Source organism: Thrips palmi, unplaced genomic scaffold, assembly GCF_012932325.1.
Source record: "Thrips palmi isolate BJ-2018 unplaced genomic scaffold, TpBJ-2018v1 HiC_scaffold_11, whole genome shotgun sequence".
In the NCBI taxonomy this organism is placed as follows: Eukaryota; Metazoa; Arthropoda; class Insecta; order Thysanoptera; family Thripidae; genus Thrips; species Thrips palmi.
The window spans coordinates 669,672-689,422 of record NW_023144622.1 but is presented as its reverse complement, the minus strand read 5'-3'; the positions used below and the strand labels follow the sequence as shown (position 1 = coordinate 689,422).

The 19,751-nt window shown below is 53.0% G+C and overlaps 1 protein-coding gene across 1 annotated transcript in view; it reads right to left on the bottom strand.

Annotated features, from left to right (window-relative positions):
* Positions 1-19,751, bottom strand: part of LOC117639553 (protein spire) — a 162,269-nt gene continuing 142,518 nt past the window's right edge. The window contains 8 exon segments of the mRNA XM_034375338.1: positions 1-2,341; positions 3,120-3,505; positions 4,235-4,336; positions 4,444-4,575; positions 4,851-4,946; positions 4,949-5,091; positions 7,709-7,823; positions 15,872-15,966. Of these exon segments, the coding sequence (XP_034231229.1) occupies positions 2,155-2,341; positions 3,120-3,505; positions 4,235-4,336; positions 4,444-4,575; positions 4,851-4,946; positions 4,949-5,091; positions 7,709-7,823; positions 15,872-15,966 (1,256 nt within the window). The 3' untranslated portion in view covers positions 1-2,154.

Genomic DNA, 19,751 nt, shown 5'->3' with positions numbered 1-19,751 from the left:
CTGTTTTCTCATTACATTTTATTGTAATTATTCTTGGTATTCTAAATACACAGAAGTTATTTATGTACAGGTAAATGGATTCACATATTATACATTTTTACACTTATGGCAATGAAATAACGGAATGTGTCTTTTAGTTGGAATTCAGAGGCACTTTAAGAAGGCATAGTTATTTTTAACACGGTTAATAGTTCATTTACGCCTTACAGTATTGTCTTCCAAAATGCACCCACATGTCTTTGGTAAATAGTTTACACGACAGCTCCAGAAGTCATATCTCTGAAGGCTCAGAGCTGTATGTATCATTCATATCATTATTTATTAACAGCCTCAGGGGTTAATAGATGTAGTTTATTAAGAAAAGATTCGCATGGGTGTCAGGCACTGCCTGTATGACTAGCCAATAGGGAACTGGAGATTAAAAATAAATAATGGCATTCTATCCTAGTTGAAATTATTTCTCTCATCGCATTCTCTATACAAAAATAACTCTCATTGCTGTGAAGAAAATAAAAAAAGAGTGTCAATGCAGATAAACCTAATCAAGAGCACAATATGGCTGGTAGTGTTTCAAAAGAATGAATGAGACAGCATTGGATGCTCATACATGCCCAAATTTTCAAACCATCCGAGGCTTACTCATACAATGCTGTTGTATAGGTAACTTTTCAGACGTTGTCTGACAAATATCTGATTGATGCATTACGCTTTGAGAGACTTTCTTTGGTACCTGAGTTTTATGTTTGTTAGTTTAAAAGCACCATTTCCACAAATTAGCTGCTCTGAAAGTTCCAAATTATGGCTGATACTTGAAACCAGTGCTCTTTAAAAAGTAAAAGAATTTATCTGATGTTAGGCAGATATTTTCAGAATGTCATTTATGATGATATTTATAATATTACGGTTTAATTGTCAAGTCTAATGTAGATCAAAGTGATAAAAGAAATTCAAATTGCTTGCATTTTAAAATGAAATTACAAGGGGTCTAGAACTTTGCTATTGCTTCATCCAGGTCTTTTTTTTTAAATTATACTGGAAATATTGTCAATGCAATGCTTAACACAAACAAAGTATGCCAGGTATAAAAAAAAGACATAATTACAGTTCCACCAGTTCCTAGCCTTAAATTACATCCACAAAATCACTTACACACAAGATTCAGTCATTCTCTACCATTCTCAAACATTAAGCAAATTCTTCAACTCAACCCAATACAAGGTACAATTTTTCCATGCGCAATTTCATTCAAAGATTTATAACAAAATTTCTATTAAAAGCCATACATTCTTATCAGCAGTTGATCTTGAATAAATTTTATCATTTCATAAATTACAAAGGGCTGTTCAGTATCTATGTCAGTTGACCTTATTTTAATCAAAAGAGATGAGCCTCACAGCTGTTAAAAGTATTGCAACGCCGTCCAATTGCTCCAAATGCAGAGAGGGGAATAAGAGAGGGAAACATAACAATCATCAATCCTTTTCAATATGTACAATTAAAAATGATGATATTGAACAGAAGATACAAAAAAAAAAAAAATGCGAAAGTACAGTAAATATGATGGCACAATTTGTACAGCCCAAATAGTATGGGTTCAAGTCCAAATTAACCTTGCTGACAAGTTGTTTAAAACACATGCTATCCTCAGAACCACAGTAAAATTATGTATCTGAGAAACATATTGCAAGATACGAAATCACTCCAGCACAGTTCAATTTCCACTTGGATGTAGTCTAATAACATTCAAACAAATTCAAGTTGAAAAAGTTCATTGTATGGCAGATAACACGAAATCAATGTCATCATACAGCATAGCTAAAAAAATAAAATTTTGCAGCTGCCATCAGTCGTTGATAACCGATAATCTAGAGCAACTCAAAACATAATGATACAGATTAGCCAATCACTTGTTTAACTTTGATATGTGGGGGCGATTGAGTAGCATGGCAAGAGCTTATCCTTAGAAGAAACAAACAGCCCCCCAACGAACAAATTTTGCTTTAACTAAACAAAAGAAGTGCCTTTTGCCATCATGGAAGCAAATTAGTACACATGAAACCGACAATATACACCAGCACTGTAAAATAATCAACATAAATCTGAGATCACAGTAGTTTAACTAACAACAGAAAATTCCTACCGACAGACACACGTTCAATACACTGGAGACAGGTTGAGGGTGAGATTCCTGATGGTGTTGGTTCTCGTCGTGCGCGAAGACTTGATGATCTGCAGCACCATGGACTTGCAGTCGAGGCAGACGATCATCTGGATTCCCTTGAGGCGCTCCTTCTCGGGCCTGCCCGGCCTGCCCAGCGTCTTCGATCTGAGGAACTTGCTCCTGGGGAACGAGAACCAATGTGAGAACGTGTCGAACACATTTTACAAACGGCGTTTCGGAAAGGGCAACAGGTTGACACTGGGCCAGATGGCCGAGTCAGGAGGTTTCCATTGGCTGGCTGCATTCGAATCGGCTAGCCCTTGTCACTCCCAACGAGTGCTAATGGGATTGGCAGAGAAAGAGGTGCACGATTCGGATGCAGCCACCGGAGGGAGGGTCAGTTGTTGTAGGGACACAAGAGGAAACTGGAACAGCTGTTTCTAGGACAAGATTGGACATTTTAGAACTCATGCCATTCCAAATGGGATGTTTTTATCGTGGAAATAACATGGGATATGACATGAGTTCTCGAATTCTAAATCTTGTCCAGGAAACAGGTGTCCCTGTATCCAAAAATTACCCCAACAGACCCTACGCAGCTTTTCGACAGAACAACGTAACTTCATAGGGAGGGAATCCCACAGTAGATACACTACTGTTATGTATACTGGTGAAACAAAGGCATAAAAATTATGCCCTTTAAGGGCGTAAACGATATGCCCCTTAAAGGGCATAAATCGTTAATGCCTTTGAGAAGGGCATTAAAGTTTTGCTTGAAATTCCTATACCATTTACGCCCTTCCCAAGGGCATAAAACGATTTATGCCCTTTAAAGGGCGTAAAAGAGTATTTATGCCCTAAAGGGCGTAATTTTTATGCCTTTGTTTTACCAGTGTACGCATGCCACACATTTGAACCCCGCCCATGAAACGGCACCAAGTCACGCCGATGCCCTTACCTTCTGTCACTGCTGGCGGAGTCCGGGCTGAGGGTGGGCAGCGACACGGGTCCCTCCGTGGAGTCCGCCGTGGAGCCCGGGCCCGAGTTGGGCTGCGAGGTGGCGGGGGAGGCCCCCAGCGCGGACGCCGAGCCCTGGGAGCCCTGGGAGCCCTGGGCCGCGGCCGTGGTGTCGGCGCGCGACAGCTTGGGGCTGGAGGGCGCGCTGCCCACCGAGTTGAGGGAGCGCTGCGGCGAGTCCGTCTGCAGCAGGCGCGACATGAGGGTGCGCGAGAAGGACGCCGCGTCGTGCGACTTGCAGTCCTTGTCGTCGTCCGGCGAGGCCAGCTGCGACGGGCTGATGGCCACCACGGGCACGTGCGAGAAGTGCTCCGTGGGGATGCGCATCTGCAACAGGAGCCAGAGTTAGGGTCACACTGCACAGTGGGCCAGAAACTGGCGGAGGCGGCCAAAATTCTAGACGCGTTTTGAGCTCCAGAGTCGCTTAATGGGACTCGAACCGACCGTGTGACCCCACCAATGGATTGCTCTCCGGACGAGGAATCCATTGGTGGGGTCACACGTTCGATTCGAGTCCCATTTAGCGACTCTGGAGCTCAAAACGCGTCTAGAATTTCGGCCGCCTCCGCCGGTTTCTGGCCCACTGTGGACTGTAAAAATAAACCTTCCACATTTACGGAGGGAGGTCCGAAAATAAAAATGATGCCGAAGATCGACGAAGATTGTTGGTAAGTACATGAAGATTCTTTGTAGATAAACTAACATTCTTCGAAAATTCCCAAAGATTCCTAAAAAATTTACGAAGATTTCTTTGTGAACTTAAAAAGGAACCTTCGCAACGTGTTTTCCCCCAGAAGTATACATTTGTGAATTGTCAAACTTCCTACAGTGTACCGGCCTGACTAAGTATTTTCAGCATACGTAGCAGAAACTAGTTTACTTTGTTATACGAAGAAATAGTTCGTAAATTACGAGGTATTTTCTTAGTAAGCTTTCGTTTGCTTAAAACACTTCGTTATGACAAGCTTCTTTGGTTTGTAAGGCCTATTATAATTCGTACGGTTTCCAGAGTGCCAAAAACTGTCCGAGTGACCAGAGGCACGCCTTGGAGCTCACCTTGGAGTGACACTTGGCGCAGACGACGCGGTTGCACAGCCGGCACTGCTGGCCCTTAGGGCCGAAGAAGCCGAAACGCGTCTTCATGCACAGGAAGCACACCTGGAAAGGCAAGCAAAACGCGTTGAGGAAACACCGCACCGACAGTCACAACGTTACGTTTCGCGCGAAACAAAAGGCAGTTCGAAAAAGCCAAGCAAATGACGCACCTTTCCCTTCTCCGCGTCTTCTTTGACCCGCCCCTCCACCGGCAGGCTCTCCAGTTCCGCCTTGGTGAGGACGCTCCGGATGTGGACGATCTCCTCCAGGGTCAGCGACAGGCACTCCTGCTGCCACTGTTTCTGCAGGAAGAGAACCGCGTCAGCAAACACAACACACGTCTGCAAACGGGGATCAGGGCGGATCCAGAGGGGGGGGGGGGGAGGGAGGAGAGAGGAGAGAGAGAGAGAGAGAGAGAGAGAGAGAGAGAGAGAGAGAGAGAGAGAGAGAGAGAGAGAGAGAGAGAGAGAGAGAGAGAAAGAGAGAGAGAGAAAGAGAGAAAGAGAAGAGAGAGAGAGAGAGAGAGGGCCGCGCCTTCAGGGACGAGCCGGAAGAGAGAGGGAGACGCAAGGCGTACGAGAGAGAGAAGAGGGAGAGAGATGCAGGGAGGTCTCCGGCTCCAGGAGCGCCCGGGATCCTGCAGGACCACGTTCGGTGGAAGGTCGCAGGGGGTCCGGCCAGGGGGCGTCCCTTTCAGGCGTCCAGGGGCACGGGCACCTTGACCACGGCGGGCGACACGCCGGGCACGGGCTCGCAGATCATGATGGTGTGGCGGCGCATGGAGCGCCGGCTGGGGCACTGCGTCGCCAGGTCGTACGCTGCCCAACACCAAGCAAGTTAGCAACCAGGACCAACAATGGCAATTCAAATTTAAAAAAAATTATTAAAAATATTAATTAAAAACTCTTTTTATAACTTAAAAAAAAGAAAATAAGTACGGCGGACCACAAAAACAAAATGGTGCTTGTCCATTGAGTGACGGGGCATGGCGACACGCTTACAGTGGGCTTCCAGGCGTGGCACATCCTCAAATTCCGCCGACAACACATGTCCGGCACTGTAAGGGACGGGGATAGCTCAAGTTGCAGCCAAGCTTTATGACTGCTGGTGAATGCAAAGAGGGAGGGGGAGTGGTAGGAACCAGGTCCTGTTCAAGCAGCGCGCTATAGCCACTCCGGCCCATCGAATGGAAACCCCCACCAAGAATGAAGAGCAAGGGAAACAGATTCGTTCGCCTTCGGGTGCGAGTGAGACAGAGAGAGAGAGAGAGAGAGAGAGAGAGAGGCGGGTGATGAGAGCAGTGAAAAGTAACGCTAACATTTTGTGGCGGGAACGTGATATGGAAATACCCATCTCGAATACCAGAACCATGGGGTGTACAGACAGAGTGAGCTCCTTTCAATCGTAGGATGAAAATTAAAAAAAAAAAACATTACACAAACATTTGACTTGGTATTTCTTGCACGACATGCCATGTCACGAAAACAGAATTTTAAAAATAATCAGTGGTGGGAAGAGACTGACAGAAAAACATAAAAAGTCAAGACTAGCATGCTGTGGAAAATGATGCAAAAATTGAAGCTACAGGCTGATCTTTGATGCAACTCTTTGCCAAAAATATCAACAAAATAACAATTTAAACAAAAATGTCTGTTGACGATCATGTAACAAAAAAAGAGCAATTATGTTCATTTCAAGCAAAGAGTTGCTCACGCAAATTGAAAACACGATGCAAAAAATGCACACCATGCACACTAGAAGCTGGAAGGCAAGGCCTATTAGGTAGCTGCGGATCGGGTTGGGTGCGAGCGAGGCTAGGGCAGTCTTGCAGCGCTGGCTTGAAGATTCGATGGTGCCCGTCCTCGTCGAAAACGGCGATGCTGGCGGCGAGCTTTGGAAACAAATCCAGTAAGGACGTTTGCTGCTGTAGCTCAATAAAGGAATTAAGATGGGTTGGCATTTTCAAGTTTTAAATTACAAGACTGCATGAGAAATCTATGTATTTAGTACACAAAGTTTCAAGTTGTTATGTTACACTTTTTACATCTCTTAGCAAGGTAAGTCCTTATCGTACACCGCGTCAAAATTCATTAAGAATTGTCTAGAAGAAATTGATTTGCTTTCAGTCTTTGCAAAACTACACATAAACGAACAAAAGGTACTTGAGCTTATGGTGTCCAGACATGGTTTTATATACACGAACAGAATTCACATTTAAAAATAAATCATAATTGATAAGTCTGTTCACGTTGTGTGATTGACAAACATTAAAATTAAGGAATTCACAACAATGAAATGAGGGAAGACAACAAATTTCGGACATTGAGGGAGGGACCATTAAACAATGGTTGGCAATGTGCCCAGGGTGGTGTTAGGTCATCAGCATGCAGGAAGGGATGAGACACAAGCTTCAGTCAGCACAACAGACAAAATATGGACGGCATTAAATTGCGTGCATCGAGTACAAACGCCAATAAAACATAAATAATTGAAATTCTATTTCCGCTGTCTGAATGCGGATTATAAAACACACATGCAAAATCAATTTCTTTGTTATCATTAAAATGACATTCACAAAACAAACAATAATGGGAAAACAAGCACCCTATCTTGGAGAAGGGGTCTTGCTCATTTGAGAGGCATAATTATGCCTGTCAAAAAAGCTCACATAGAATCAATCGACTAGAGGACATTTTAAATGTACAACTTAATTCTGATACTTGAATAAAGTGGGGTCATTTCGTCAACAACAGCCTTTTCTAAGTTAAGCTGTTGACCAGGTAGGTCAGCTGACATCTCTCTAGATTAAGCTTTGGTATAATACTAAATCGAATTCGCCAACGAGTATAAAAGTTAAACATTTTACACTAAATACTTAAAAGACCAACAACAAAAAACAGACAGGTTGCAATTGATAAAGGGGGTTTCTTGAAAAAGTAAACGAGAGCTCTAGGGTAAAGCTGCCTAAAATTAAAATCGGATCAAATTTTGCAATGGGCGACAATGGAAGGGCATGATGATGGTGATGACGGTGACAAAGACAGAGACAAAAGACGACGATGAAAATGAAGGCAATGGAGATGTCGAAGGCGGAGCGAAAATAAAAGTAATCATTAAAAAAAACGTGAACGTTCCAGGCGCAGCATTTTTACAACGCTACACAATTAAAACCGCGAACATAGCCGCAGCTAGCCAGCCACTACTGAACGCTACACGCAGCTCCGCTAGGTCGGCTCTTGTCCAGGACAAGTGGTGGGGGCCTACATTCTAGCGCCGAGTCGCAGTACGAGAGGTAGGCGTCCCGCATCACGCCGTCGTGGGCCAGAGGGTCCCTCAGGGCGCCCTCCAGGAGGCCCCCGACGCCCTTGCCGGCGGGCCCCGCCGCCACGCCGCCGGGGCCGACGCCGGGACCGACGCCGACCACGCTGGGACTACCTGTCCGGTGCCAGGGGTTGCTGCGCGCCGAGCCGTTGGGGCGCGCGCTGTCGCCCGCGTCCTCGGCGGCCTCCTCGTGGTCGTCGTCGTCCACGTCCAGGTCGTCATCCTCGATCTGCGGGCACAGAAGAAATGGACGAATTGACAAAGGGAATCCAAAACAGCACAAACAAACAACAAGCCAACAGACACTGTAAAAAATTCCGTACTTTTGTACGGAAATGGTACAGAAAAATACAGTACGGAGGTCGCGACGGAGGTACGGAGAAAAGTACGGAACGTTCCGTACTTGCTCCATATGAACCCATGTAAATGGGTACGGAAAAAAAGTACGGAACGTTCCGTAGTTGGCAAGTACGGACGGTTCAGGCAAATTATTGACCAGACATGTTCCGTACTTTTTCCGTACCTTTTTCTCACAGTAAGGGGTTGCAGGAATAGAAAGCACCGCCGACTCAGCGGCATAGCATTCTTAAATCCAGACAAACTGTTTTAGCAGGTCTCTGCGAAGAAAATTGAACGTTCACATGGCATTTAATAAACGCAAAGAAGCCTCCAAAGCTTTACTCCGCTGGAGCTGGACCGGGTCAAGCGCCCCACAACGCGAACGAACACCCCGACGGGGGTCGCACTGCGCGGAATCACCCCGCTGGGTCTCGCCGGCGCCACAGAGGATTGCGATTGCGACCCCGATCCAGCGACTGTCCAGTCCAAACCACAGCCACGTCTCTTTCTTTCTCTCTCTTTTACGGGGCACACTCAGCCAACTCCATCTATGAGAGAGGGAACATTGCAACGACAGAGAGCGTCTTTGGCGCACCCTCGGCCCACCCCACCCCAGCGCCGCCACCCCACAAGGCCGTACCAGCCGTCCAAACAACTTTGCCGCCTGGGAGAGGGAGACAGGGGGGAAGGGGGGGGGAGAGAGAGAGAGAGAGAGAGAGAGAGAGAGAGAGAGAGAGGGAGAGGGAGAGAGAGAGATATTGAGAAAGAGAGGGGGGGAGGAGGCCGAGGGCGCACGCGCGGCGCCGCGACCTTGCCCTGGACTCCGCCACCCCCCGGCCCTGCCACCCTTGCGGCCCTGATTCCCGTCCCCTCGGCGCGAACCGCCTTCCGCGCCGCTAAACACTTCCCGGACCACCAAAGACTCTCTTCCTGAGCCTGGCACACCGCAAGCCGAAACTGCGCACTAGTGAGTGCACCTCGCTTCCTCGGCACCCTTCCTCCACAGTGCCCCATTCCTTGAGAGTGCACCCTTCCTCGACGAGAGTGCACCCTTTCCTCGACGAGAGTGCACCCTTCCTCGACGAGAGTGCACCCTTCCTCGACGAGAGTGCACCCTTCCTCGACGAGGGTGCACCCTTCCTCGACGAGAGTGCACCCTTTCCTCGACGAGAGTGCACCCTTCCTCGACGAGAGTGCACCCTTCCTCGACGAGAGTGCGCCCTTCCTCGACGAGAGTGCGCCCTTCCTCGACGGGAGTGCACTCTTCCTCGACGAGAGTGCACCCTTCCTTCCTCGGCAAAGGACAAACTTTTCAGCGCGTATGCCGTTGAGGAGCTGCATGTAGTTTTAAGAGTGTCCTCACGGCCAAGCAGGTGCTCCCAAGAGGGTGCTAAGGCTAAGATTGCACACGAAGATTGCTGTCAAGTTGGCAGCAGGTGCGAGACACGTGTTTGAGTGTTGGCAACAGACAACTTCTTAAATACTGGCACCCCTCACTGAAACCTAAAAGAGTGTTCAATTTTCGGATGGGCGTGATATTAGATCGAACCACCTTGAGCCCAATTTCCGACGTCAAAACCGAAAACCGAATTAGCTAAAATTGATCCGAAAATCGAACTCCTTGCCAAAGTGTTCAGAGGCTCCTCTCGCTTATGCCACCTCGCGCGTCCTTCCAGTGCATTGCCGGCTGGACGCGGCCAAACACCTCCCACCCCACTGCCCACCACTGCCCGAAAACATCGACCCCCCTTGCCTTCCCCGGGGAAGGCGCGCGTGGGCCGCGGTGCGCAATTTCTAGTGTAAGGTAGAGCAAGTCCTCCCGTCCCGCGCGGGGTGAATGGCGCAGGGGAGGTGAAAAGGGGTGGGGTGGGGGTGGGAGAACGATGACGTCATCCCCCGCGGCGCACGCGCAGTGACGCGCAGCCCGCCCGCCGCCCACGCCGCCCACCACAGACCGCCGCCCCCAGGCCGCCCCCGGCAGCCATGCAGCCAACCGGAGGCAAACGACAAAGCGCCAGACGGTGCTCCAGAGACGGCATGTCGCCGTGCCCAGGCCCGCTTACCAGTGCCGTGGTGACGTAGCCACGGGGGCTCCACAGTGGGCCTGAAGACCGGCGGAGGCGGCCGAACTTCTAGACGCGCTTTGAGCTCCAGAGTCTCTTAACAGGAGTCGAACCGGACGGGTGACCCCACCAATGGATTCCTCGTTCAAAGAGCAATCCATTGGTGGGGTGACACGTTCGATTCGAGTCCCATTTAGCGACTCTGGAGCTCAAAACGCGCCTAGAATTTCGGCCGCCTCCACCGGTATTCTGGCCCACTGTACGCCGTGCCCGCCAGAACGGCGGAGAGGAGTGCGAGGAGCGCGGCGGGCGCCCAGTCTAGCGGAAAGTGGCCCACAGATAAAGGACCGGGGAAGCCAAAAAGATGCCACATCCGATAAAGGAGTCCCCCCCCTCCCCGCGGGTGCTTGGCCGTAGGGCGCTGCTAAGTGCCTGGGCCGGACAGGGCCGAACCTTGACGCAACGCGCGCACCGCGATGGTCAACCCGGCGCACAGTGGGCCAGAAGACCGGTGGAGGCGGCCAAAACTCGAAACGCGTTTTGAGCTCCAGAGTCGCTAAATGGGACTCGAATCGAGCGTGTGACCCCACCAATAGATTCCTCCTTCGGAGAGCAATCCATTGGTGGGGTCACACGTTCGGTTCGAGTCCCATTTAGTGACTCTGGAGCTCGAAACGCGTCCTCGAATTTTGGCCGCTCCACCGGTCTTCTGGCCCACTGTGCGGTGGCGCCGGAGTCCGATTCCGAACAACGTTTCGTCGCTCTGTCTCTCTCGCACCGCTGCGAGACGCCCCATGAGTGCGAGAGAGACAGAGCGGCGGCATCACTGGACTGGCGGTGCCGACCCCCGGCACGGCCGGCACGCGACCCCACGTGACCCGCCGCGGTTAGGCGTGACGAGGCCCGCGAGCTGGTACACTGCCGAAAAGGCCCCGGAGGCCAAAAACAAAGACAGCGTCCTGCCGGCTGCGGGGGCATGGGGGCCCCATGATGGGGCATGTGCACGGGCCGCGACCGGGCCGAGACACCGGGGCGAAGGTCGGCGCATTGCGGTAGGGTACCCTAGTACCCTCGCACAGTTTTACGGTAGTCAGTCACAGAAAAATGGATGCAATTTACTACAGTAAAACCATTTTTATTTAAGTATTAAAAACATGTGTTTTTGTTTTAGATTTTCTGCGGTAGCGGTACTTTTTTTTCACGTGTAGCCGCGGACCGCGAGCGGCACGCGGCGCGCGGCCGCGGCGGGGGAACGGTCGTGTATACAGGCGCAGGGCCGGTCTTTGTGGGGCTTGCGGGGTCGACAACGCCCACTTCAGATCGGACATGGCATCGCTCTACTCTGTCGGTTCGGCGGGGCGGGGCGGGGCGGGGCGGGGCGGCGCGGGGCGCCGAGGTTGTATGCGTGCGGAGCGAAAGAAAGGTCAGGCCATAAAGTCGCCTTTGACGGCTCGCACACCACCGCCATCACCAGGTCGTACCGGACTTCCTCGGCGCGAGTTTTAAAGACACGGAACCAGCAACAACAACAACAACCGAAATACCGCCCGCGACAACAACAACAACACCACTTTCGCCGCCTCCCACCGGGCCGCCGGCCCAACCCGGCCCGCGCCCACCACGACGAATCGAACGTGCACCGAATGCCATCCTCGGCCTGACGGGCCCTTCTACCTTAGTTTACCTCTCTACCGTAGTCCCTTCTACACCGTAGGTTCTTCTCTACCAGGCCCCTCTACACCGTAGGTCCTTCGACCGTAGGCCCCCGTCTACCGCACGGCCTTCTACACCATAGGCCCTCCTCCACCGCAGGCCCTTCTACACCGTAGGCCCTTCTACACCGCAGGTCCTTCCACACCGCAGGTCCTTCCACACCGCAGGTCCTTCTACACCGCAGGTCTTTCAACACCGCAGGTCCTTCTCTACCGTAGGCCCTCTTCTACCGTAGGCCCTTCTACACCGTAGGCCCTTCTACACCGTAGGCCTTCCTCTGCCGCAGGCCCTTCGACCGTAGGCCCTTCCAGCGGCCGCGGCGCCCCGCGGCGCCCCGTCTTCCAAATTCTAATTGCCGTCGCTCGAGTCGCTCACGCTGGCGAAAGAGAGCGTCGTTTCGCCCGCACTCATTAAGCGACAAAGTGGCCCACGACAAAGGTGCGCCCCGCCGCGCCCCGCCGCGCCCCGCCGCGCCCCGCCTCACCCCGCCGCGCCGCCGGCTAAGTTGACGTTACGCGAGGCGCGCGCTCAATCTGGAGCAGGCAAACGACGCCGCGGCCGCCAAGCCAAGCCAAGGCTCGCCAAGGCAAGGGCGTGGCGGTGCCGGCGGTGCGGGTGGGTCGCCTCGCCCAGCCCGGCCAGCCGCGCGTCCCAGACGGCGTCCCAGACGCCGGGCCATTGTCGGCAACGCAAACACAAACCGTGGTTGCACAACCCGCGATCCGAACCGCGCGGCAGACTGATTCCGAGAGTCGTTTTCGTCGCTCTGTCCCTCTCGCACCTACACGGGACGCCACTTGAGTGCGAGAGAGACAGAGCGAAACAGTCTGCAGCGCGGCGCAGCGCGGAGCCCCTTTTTCATTCGGATTTGACGGGGCGGCCGATGCCTCCGGGGAGTCGGTCGGTCGTTGCACAGTGGGCCAGAAGACCAGTGGAGACGGCCAAAACTCCAGACGCATTTTGAGCTCCAGAGTCGCTAAATGGGACTCGAACTGAACGTGTGACCCCACCAATGGATTCCTCGTTCGGAGAGCAATCCATTGGTGGGGTCACACGTTCGGTCCGAGTTCCATTCAGCGACTCTGGAGCTCAAAATGCGTCCAGAGTTTTGGCCGCCTCCACCGGTCTTCTGGCCCACTGTGCGTCGGGGAGTCGACGGCGGCCTCGGCGGCGTCCCGGAGGGCCCCGCGGCGTTCGGCCGTTTTCGCTTTTTATTTATCATACCGGAACAGAGCGAGCTCGCGAGAGCGGCGCCCTGTCGCCCTCCATCGGCCGAGTGCCGCAACCGCCTGGGCCTGGCATGGCATAGCCTGGCGGCGCGATTTGGTCCAGCCCTCCCTCGGTCGCCCTGCTAGCCGTCCCAGCCGCTGGGCCGCGGCGCCGCGCGTCCAGTCAGCCAGATAGATAGATAGATAGATAGATAGATAGATAGATAGATAGATAGATAGATAGATAGATGAGACAGACAGACAGACAGACAGACAGACAGACAGACAGACAGACAGACAGACAGACAGACAGACCACCTTGCCGGACCCGCCGACTCACTCGGCCCGGAAGCCCCAGCCGAGTCGAGCGATGACAGCGAGGGCAACCTCATAATTCTTGACGAAAAAAAATTAAACACTTTTTTCCAGGGTGCCTCTCCCCTCCCCGTTCTTCTGAGCCGGGTTAACAAGCGGGTCCTCGCGGAGTCTGTAATCACGGAGCTATTACAGCGAATTAAAGTACCAAAGCTTCAAATCTCGCATCGGTGCGACGAGGTGGTCGAAAAAACAGCGACCTGGAAAATAGGTTGGGGTGACTGTGCGGGCAGGAATACGGTTGGGCCAGAAGACCGAGGAGGCCAAAACTCTAGACGCGTTTTGAGCCCTAGAGTCGCTAAATGAGACTCGAACCGAGCGTGTGACCCCACCGCTGGATTCCTCGTCCGGAGAGCAATCCATTGGTGGGGTCACACGTTCGGTTCGGGGCCCATTTGGCGACTCTGGAGCTCATAACGCGTCCGTGGTTTTGGCCGCCTCCACCGGTCTTCTGGCGCACTGTGCAGTACCGGGAAGCCACGCCACCGGGATGTGCCGGAGGAAAGGGGGCCGGCGTCGTCGGCCAGGCTCCACGACCCCGGCGACCCCCGCGAGAACGTCCCCGTCCCCGTGGCTGTGGCTGCCCCCACATGCAAGCGGTTGCGTACCGTTTACACATCAGCGCGCACATCGAGAGGACTCCGAGTTTCGCACACCACTGTGCAGTCGTCATAACCCCGAATGGCCATTCCAACACCCTTCGCGAAACGACACTCGTGGCATAATCCCATGGCGTGCCTGCACTCTTTTAATGCGGACGAGGTACCCATCTGCCATACATCAGCCTGAGGATGTTTTCTAGAGTTTACACTGTGGCAAAAAGCTACGGGAATCTGTAAACACTTTTGGGAATTCTCCGTAGGCCTTTCATATTCTCGTAGGCTCTACAGTTTTCTGTAGGACTGCACAGTATTTCCGTAGTACGCACAGTGATCTCCGTAGGACTTACAGTCTTCGAGGTCCTCGGAAGCTGGCGGATTCAGAGAAAACTGTGCGGCCCTACAGAGAATACTGTAGAGCCTACGGAGAATATTGATAAGAGGGCTACGGAGAATCCTGGCAAAAAAATTAACAGGATTTTCCGTACCTTTTTGCCACAGTGTAGGTGAGTCGTAGTCTAGGACTCTGATTTTCACAGTTTCATCTCAGGACGTTTTCTGGCGTTTTCGATGTGTCCTGTGTTAGTCCTGGTCACAGTGTAGGTCCCTCGGGCTGGGGCACACCTGTGGCGTCGCTCCGGCCCCCCGTGCCCCAGGCGGCCCTACCGACCCTGGTTACGGGTCGCGGGATTGCCCCCTGCTCAGCCCAGAAACCTTCTTCATCAAGCACAGCCGGCGGGCTTCCTCGGTGCAGTCAGTTATGTCACTGGCGATGCACAGCAGCGCCCCGGTCGGCCGGGCCGCGGGTTCGAATCTCGCCACGCCACTTTTCCCTCCCTCGACGGCAGAACAATTAAACGGTAATGGCGGGGATTGTAATCCGCTTTCGCGCGCGAAATCGGGCATCGCCGCCTCGCCGCCTCGGCGTCGCCGCGCCGTGGACCGGACGACGCGGTCGTGTCGCGGAGCCATCGCGCCTTTCATGGCCGCATCTTAATTCTGGCGTCATCGCCGATGTCCCGGGTTCGACTCCCGGCGCCCGCCGGAGAGAAAGCCCCTTTTTCGTCTGTTTGTTTTTGCTGCAGCGCGGCAGCGGTTTGGCTCCACGCTCACAACCAGCTTGACGTCGCCGCGGGCAGAGGAGCGGGCCGGCGCACAGTGGGCCCGAAGACCGGTGGAGCGGCCAAAATTCGAGACGCGTTTTGAGCTCCAGAGTCACTAAATGGGACTCGAACCGAACGTGTGACCCCACCAATGGATTGCTCTCCGAAAGAGGAATCCGTTGGTGGGGTCACACGCTCGATTCGAGTCCCATTTAGCGACTCTGAAGCTCAAAACGCGTTTCGAGTTTTTGCCCCCTCCACCGGTCTTCTGGCCCACTGTGCGGCGCCAACGGGACTCCATTTTTCGGAGGCGTGTCCGCGGGCGTGTCGCACCTCGACGACCGAGTGCGACGGGGACCTCGATCGCCTCGTAACGTTCCTGCGGCCGCCGCGTTCGGCACGTCGCCGCCACAATCGCCACCGGCACCATTACCATAACCGCGCAGAAATCGCGTCTCCGCCAACAACAACAACAACAACAACAACAACAAAAACAACCGCCGGCGGTCCGCGAGCACGTCCACAGCCCCGTTTCTTTCCACGGCGGCAGTGCGGCGAGGCCGACGACACGGAGTGGCGAGCATTTACAAGAAAATCAAGAGCCAATCAGAGAGCGGGCGGCGCACAGTGGGCCGGAGGTGGTGAAAACTCGAGACGCCTTTTGAGCTCCAGAGTCGCTAAACAGTGCTCGAACCGAACGTGTGACCCCACCAATGGATTCCTTGTTCTGGGAGCAATTCATTGGTGGGGTCACACGCTCTGTCCCAGACCTTTTTGGCGACTCTGGAGCTCAAAACGTGTCTAGAGTTTTGGCCACCTCCACCGGTCTTCTGGCCCACTGCGCGCGCTGCCCTGGGGCTTTCTAGGGGTGACTCACCTGAAGTTTGGAGAAGTCGACTTTGATGAGCCGCCTGGTGGAGGCGGTGGGGGTCTTGGCGGCGCCGGGCGAGCTGGGCGCGTCCACGGGGACCACTGCAACAGAGGGAAGGCACGCCGTCAGACAAGGAGTCGGAAGAACCTCACTTTAAGTCATACTCTAAGACGTTTGCTAGTTTACAACGAAGAAGATGGTGCCAGCACTTTTCCTTCGTATATTACAACAGCAGTGAAAATAATAAAAAGTAGGGTCGTATTCCTAAGCAATACTGCTTCGCCTAGTTTGCTGTGATATGATTCAAATGCCACACTGGAGCTTAAAGTGTGGTGGTGGCAGCCCACAGCATTACTGGGGTCGGCCTCGGTGAGCAGCGGGTCGAAGGACGCCGACGTCCTGGGGGACGACGAGGACGACGAGGGCGACGAGGACGGCGGGGACGGCAGGGACGACGCGGACGGTGGGGACGGCGGGGACGGCGGGGACGGCGGGGACGACGGGGACGGCGGGGGCGGTGGGGACGGCGGGGGCGGTGGGGACGACGGGGACGGCGGGGACGGCGGGGACGACGGGGACGGCGGGGACGACGGGGACGGCGGGGACGGCGGGGACGGCGGGGACGGCGGGGACGGCGGGGACGACATGCTGGGTGGCAGATGGGACGCGACTGCGGGGCCGAGACGGAGACGGGGGCATTTCGGGGTCGATGCAAAAGCACGGGCTGCGCACAAGTGTCGGCGTCCTCGTCGCACCCGCAGGAGCAGCGGGGCCGCCAAGTGTTGCCGTCCTCGTCGCACCCGCAGGGGCAACTGGGTCAAAACGGCAGCACCTGTGCACACACTGTGCGCACTCTGCGGGCCGGGCCAGGCAGCGCCACACCGCAAAAAATAATTAAAAAAAAATACGATTTCAAGAAATCCTAGGAGTCACGAAGTCAATTTGATTATTGTGTAAGAGTGTGGAGAAAGAAAAGAAGTGGTGTTGTGAAGTTGTGGCTCAGGGGACTACCAATGGCAGTGGTACCAATGTGGTCGATGTGCCATCCGTCGAAATTTAAACTTGACAATAAATAGAAATCAAAATGCTGGTAAATTCAAAAAATTCCAATGCTAATGTATTCCGCAGTGTTCTGACAATGGAACATCTTTGAAGTCCATCATGATTAAAATGTTCTTAGCAGAAAGAAGTCAGTAAATTAATTTTCTCGGGTTGGCAACTATTTTCTCGGCGTCTGCGCCCTTGCGAAAATCGCGAAGCTGAAAGCGCCAGCAGTCGCGCATTAAAACTGCCCCTCCATTGTTGTGGACGTTGAATTGTTTGGCTTGTTTCAAAAGGCTATGGTTCTCTAGTCATGTTTTCTTCAATTCTGTGTAATAGTTCTCCCTTACAACGTATCAACACCACGACGGTTGGTTTGACAAACTTCATAAACTCGGGAGGGATGGTTTCGAAACGCGGGTGAGTCTTGTTCGAGGAACATGAGCACTGCAAGTCGCGAGGTGGAGCGAAGTGGTCCTAGTGCTAACTGAATCACAACAACAACACTGCGCATGTCCAAAAACACTCCAATCAAGAAGTATTATTGGATAGTTCTACCCGAAAAACTGCGTTCGAACCGGCACCAATTCTATTGTTGCATCTTGTCTACCTGCAGTCAAAGAAATTTTTCATTTCGAACGTTGCTTTTTCAGCTTTTGGAGTAAGCTGTACAGACCCAAAAAGAAGCTCCGCTATTGGTCCGCCCCGGCTCGGCTCCCCCCACTCCCTTTTTTTTCCTTTGACGAGTCGAGTTTTGCCATGGAAACGGCGATTTTGACAGCAAATTTCTCAAAATTGGCCACCAAATTTTTGACCAGATTTCAACATCAGAATCAGCGTTCAAAGTTCTACTAGTCTGCAAAATCTCATTAAAATCGTATAGAAAACTTCCGAAATGCATAAAGGGCCACACAAATCAAATCTCGAGCCGGCTGAGTCCTGGGTATACTATAAGGCTACTTCGTGCCTAAAAAAAATTGGCGCGCCGAAATGCTTCTGACATTACTCATTCGAACAAAGAATAACGCGCCACAAAAAAAAGTCAGAAACGGATTGCCACGACGCGCAGGGATGGAGGCTGACTGACGCAAGGCGATGCCTTTAGGCGTGGCAAACGCGTTAAACTCTTCAATGGAGCAGGGCGCCATTTTATTGCATTGCAGGGGGGGTGGGGGGGGGGGGGGGTAGGTGCTGCTCGAGGGGCCCTCGGCGCGCGGAGAGCTCCGGGCGCAGCGCTATGCCAATTGTTGCACGACCACGAGCACCGTGGCCGCGTGGCCGCGTGGCTCGGACACTGCAAAACGCACCGCCAGCACGACGACGCACAGTGTGCCAAATGGGCGGCTAATCTTTATCACGACTTCAAAAAAGTCGATTTTTAGTATTTAAAAAAAAGATTTACACTCTAAATGTTGTACAGTGAAGATTCTCCACATTATGGTGAAAATGTTCCATATTATGGTGGTGCAGCTGACTTCGTAACATACCACGAAGAATTCACTGTACCTTATAGAGATTTAGACGAATTTCGTTGGTATTATGGAGAAAATCTCCACCATATTATGTTGGTGCAGCCTTTCATCGTAAGACATTACTGTGTAGGTTGTTAAAATCTTTTTTTGACTATGGACTTGACTATGGAAAACTTTATCTTTCTTCACAAACTCACAAAAGCTCCAATAAACTTTTCAAAAAAATATCTTTGCTTAAAAAGGGGAAAAACCAGATAAACTAGAATTTGAAAATGGTGGTGTACGTCCGCGTCGTGAGGTGCCCTTTCCGTCGCGGGGCATCGCGGGGGCGATTTGCAGTGCAGGAGACAGTGGCGGGGAAAGTCCGCCCCGCCACGTAACCGCGGTATGCATATCTTGCCCGGGATGCTAATGTCGAGCGACCCGCACGACCGAGCGGGCGGCACACTGGTTCCGAGAGTCGCTGTCGTCGCTCCGTCTCTCTCGCACTCACGGGGCGCCCCGTGTAGGTGCGAGAGAGACAGAGCGACTCTCTCTCTCCGAGTCAGTCCGCAGGCGAGCCGGTCAGCGAGCAAACAAGACCTGCTGCAGCGAAAGTGCCGCAGTCAATGCACTGCAGAGTGGCGGCTTCATCGGGCACTTCGCCGACTCCAGAAAACAGCGAGAAAGACCGCGTGAAGAAAAGAGCATGGCGCGATTCGTTTGCGGTGCGGTGGGCGTAAGGCAGGGCAAAAGGTGTCGTTTCACAGTGGGCCAGAAGACCGGTGGAGGCGGCCAGAACTCCAGACGCGTTTTCCGCTCCAGAGTCGCTAAACAGGACTGGAACAGAGCGTGTGAACCCACCAATGGATTCCTCGTTCGGAGAGCAATCCATTGGTGGGGGTCACACGTTCGTTTTGAGTCTTCTTTAGCGGCTCTGGAGCTCAAAACGCATCTAAAGTTTGGGCCGCTTCCCCGTCGGTCGAGCCCCATATAGCGACTCTGGAGCTGTCCGGGATTTTAACCGCCTCCACCGGGTCCTCTGGTCCACTGCCTTCGTGACCGCGCGACGGCGTGACGGAGTGTCACGGTGTGTCCGCACGGCGTCACGGCCCTGTCACGGCACGCGTCGTCACGACGTGACCGACGGCACTCGACTTCCGGCACGCGCCGAAAAGCGCTCCGGGCCCATTCCAACAACAACAACATCCAGATTACGGTCATCTTGTTGTTGTTCCGGGGCACAAACGGCGTGCTCATCTCGGACTCATTACATCTTACTCCGCGGCGGGCCGAGGGCAGTGACTTGCCGGTCCACGCGCCCTTCATTAAGGCTCTCTCCGTCTCTCTCGCACCTATTCGGGACGCCCCAGGAGTGCGAGAGAGACAGAGAG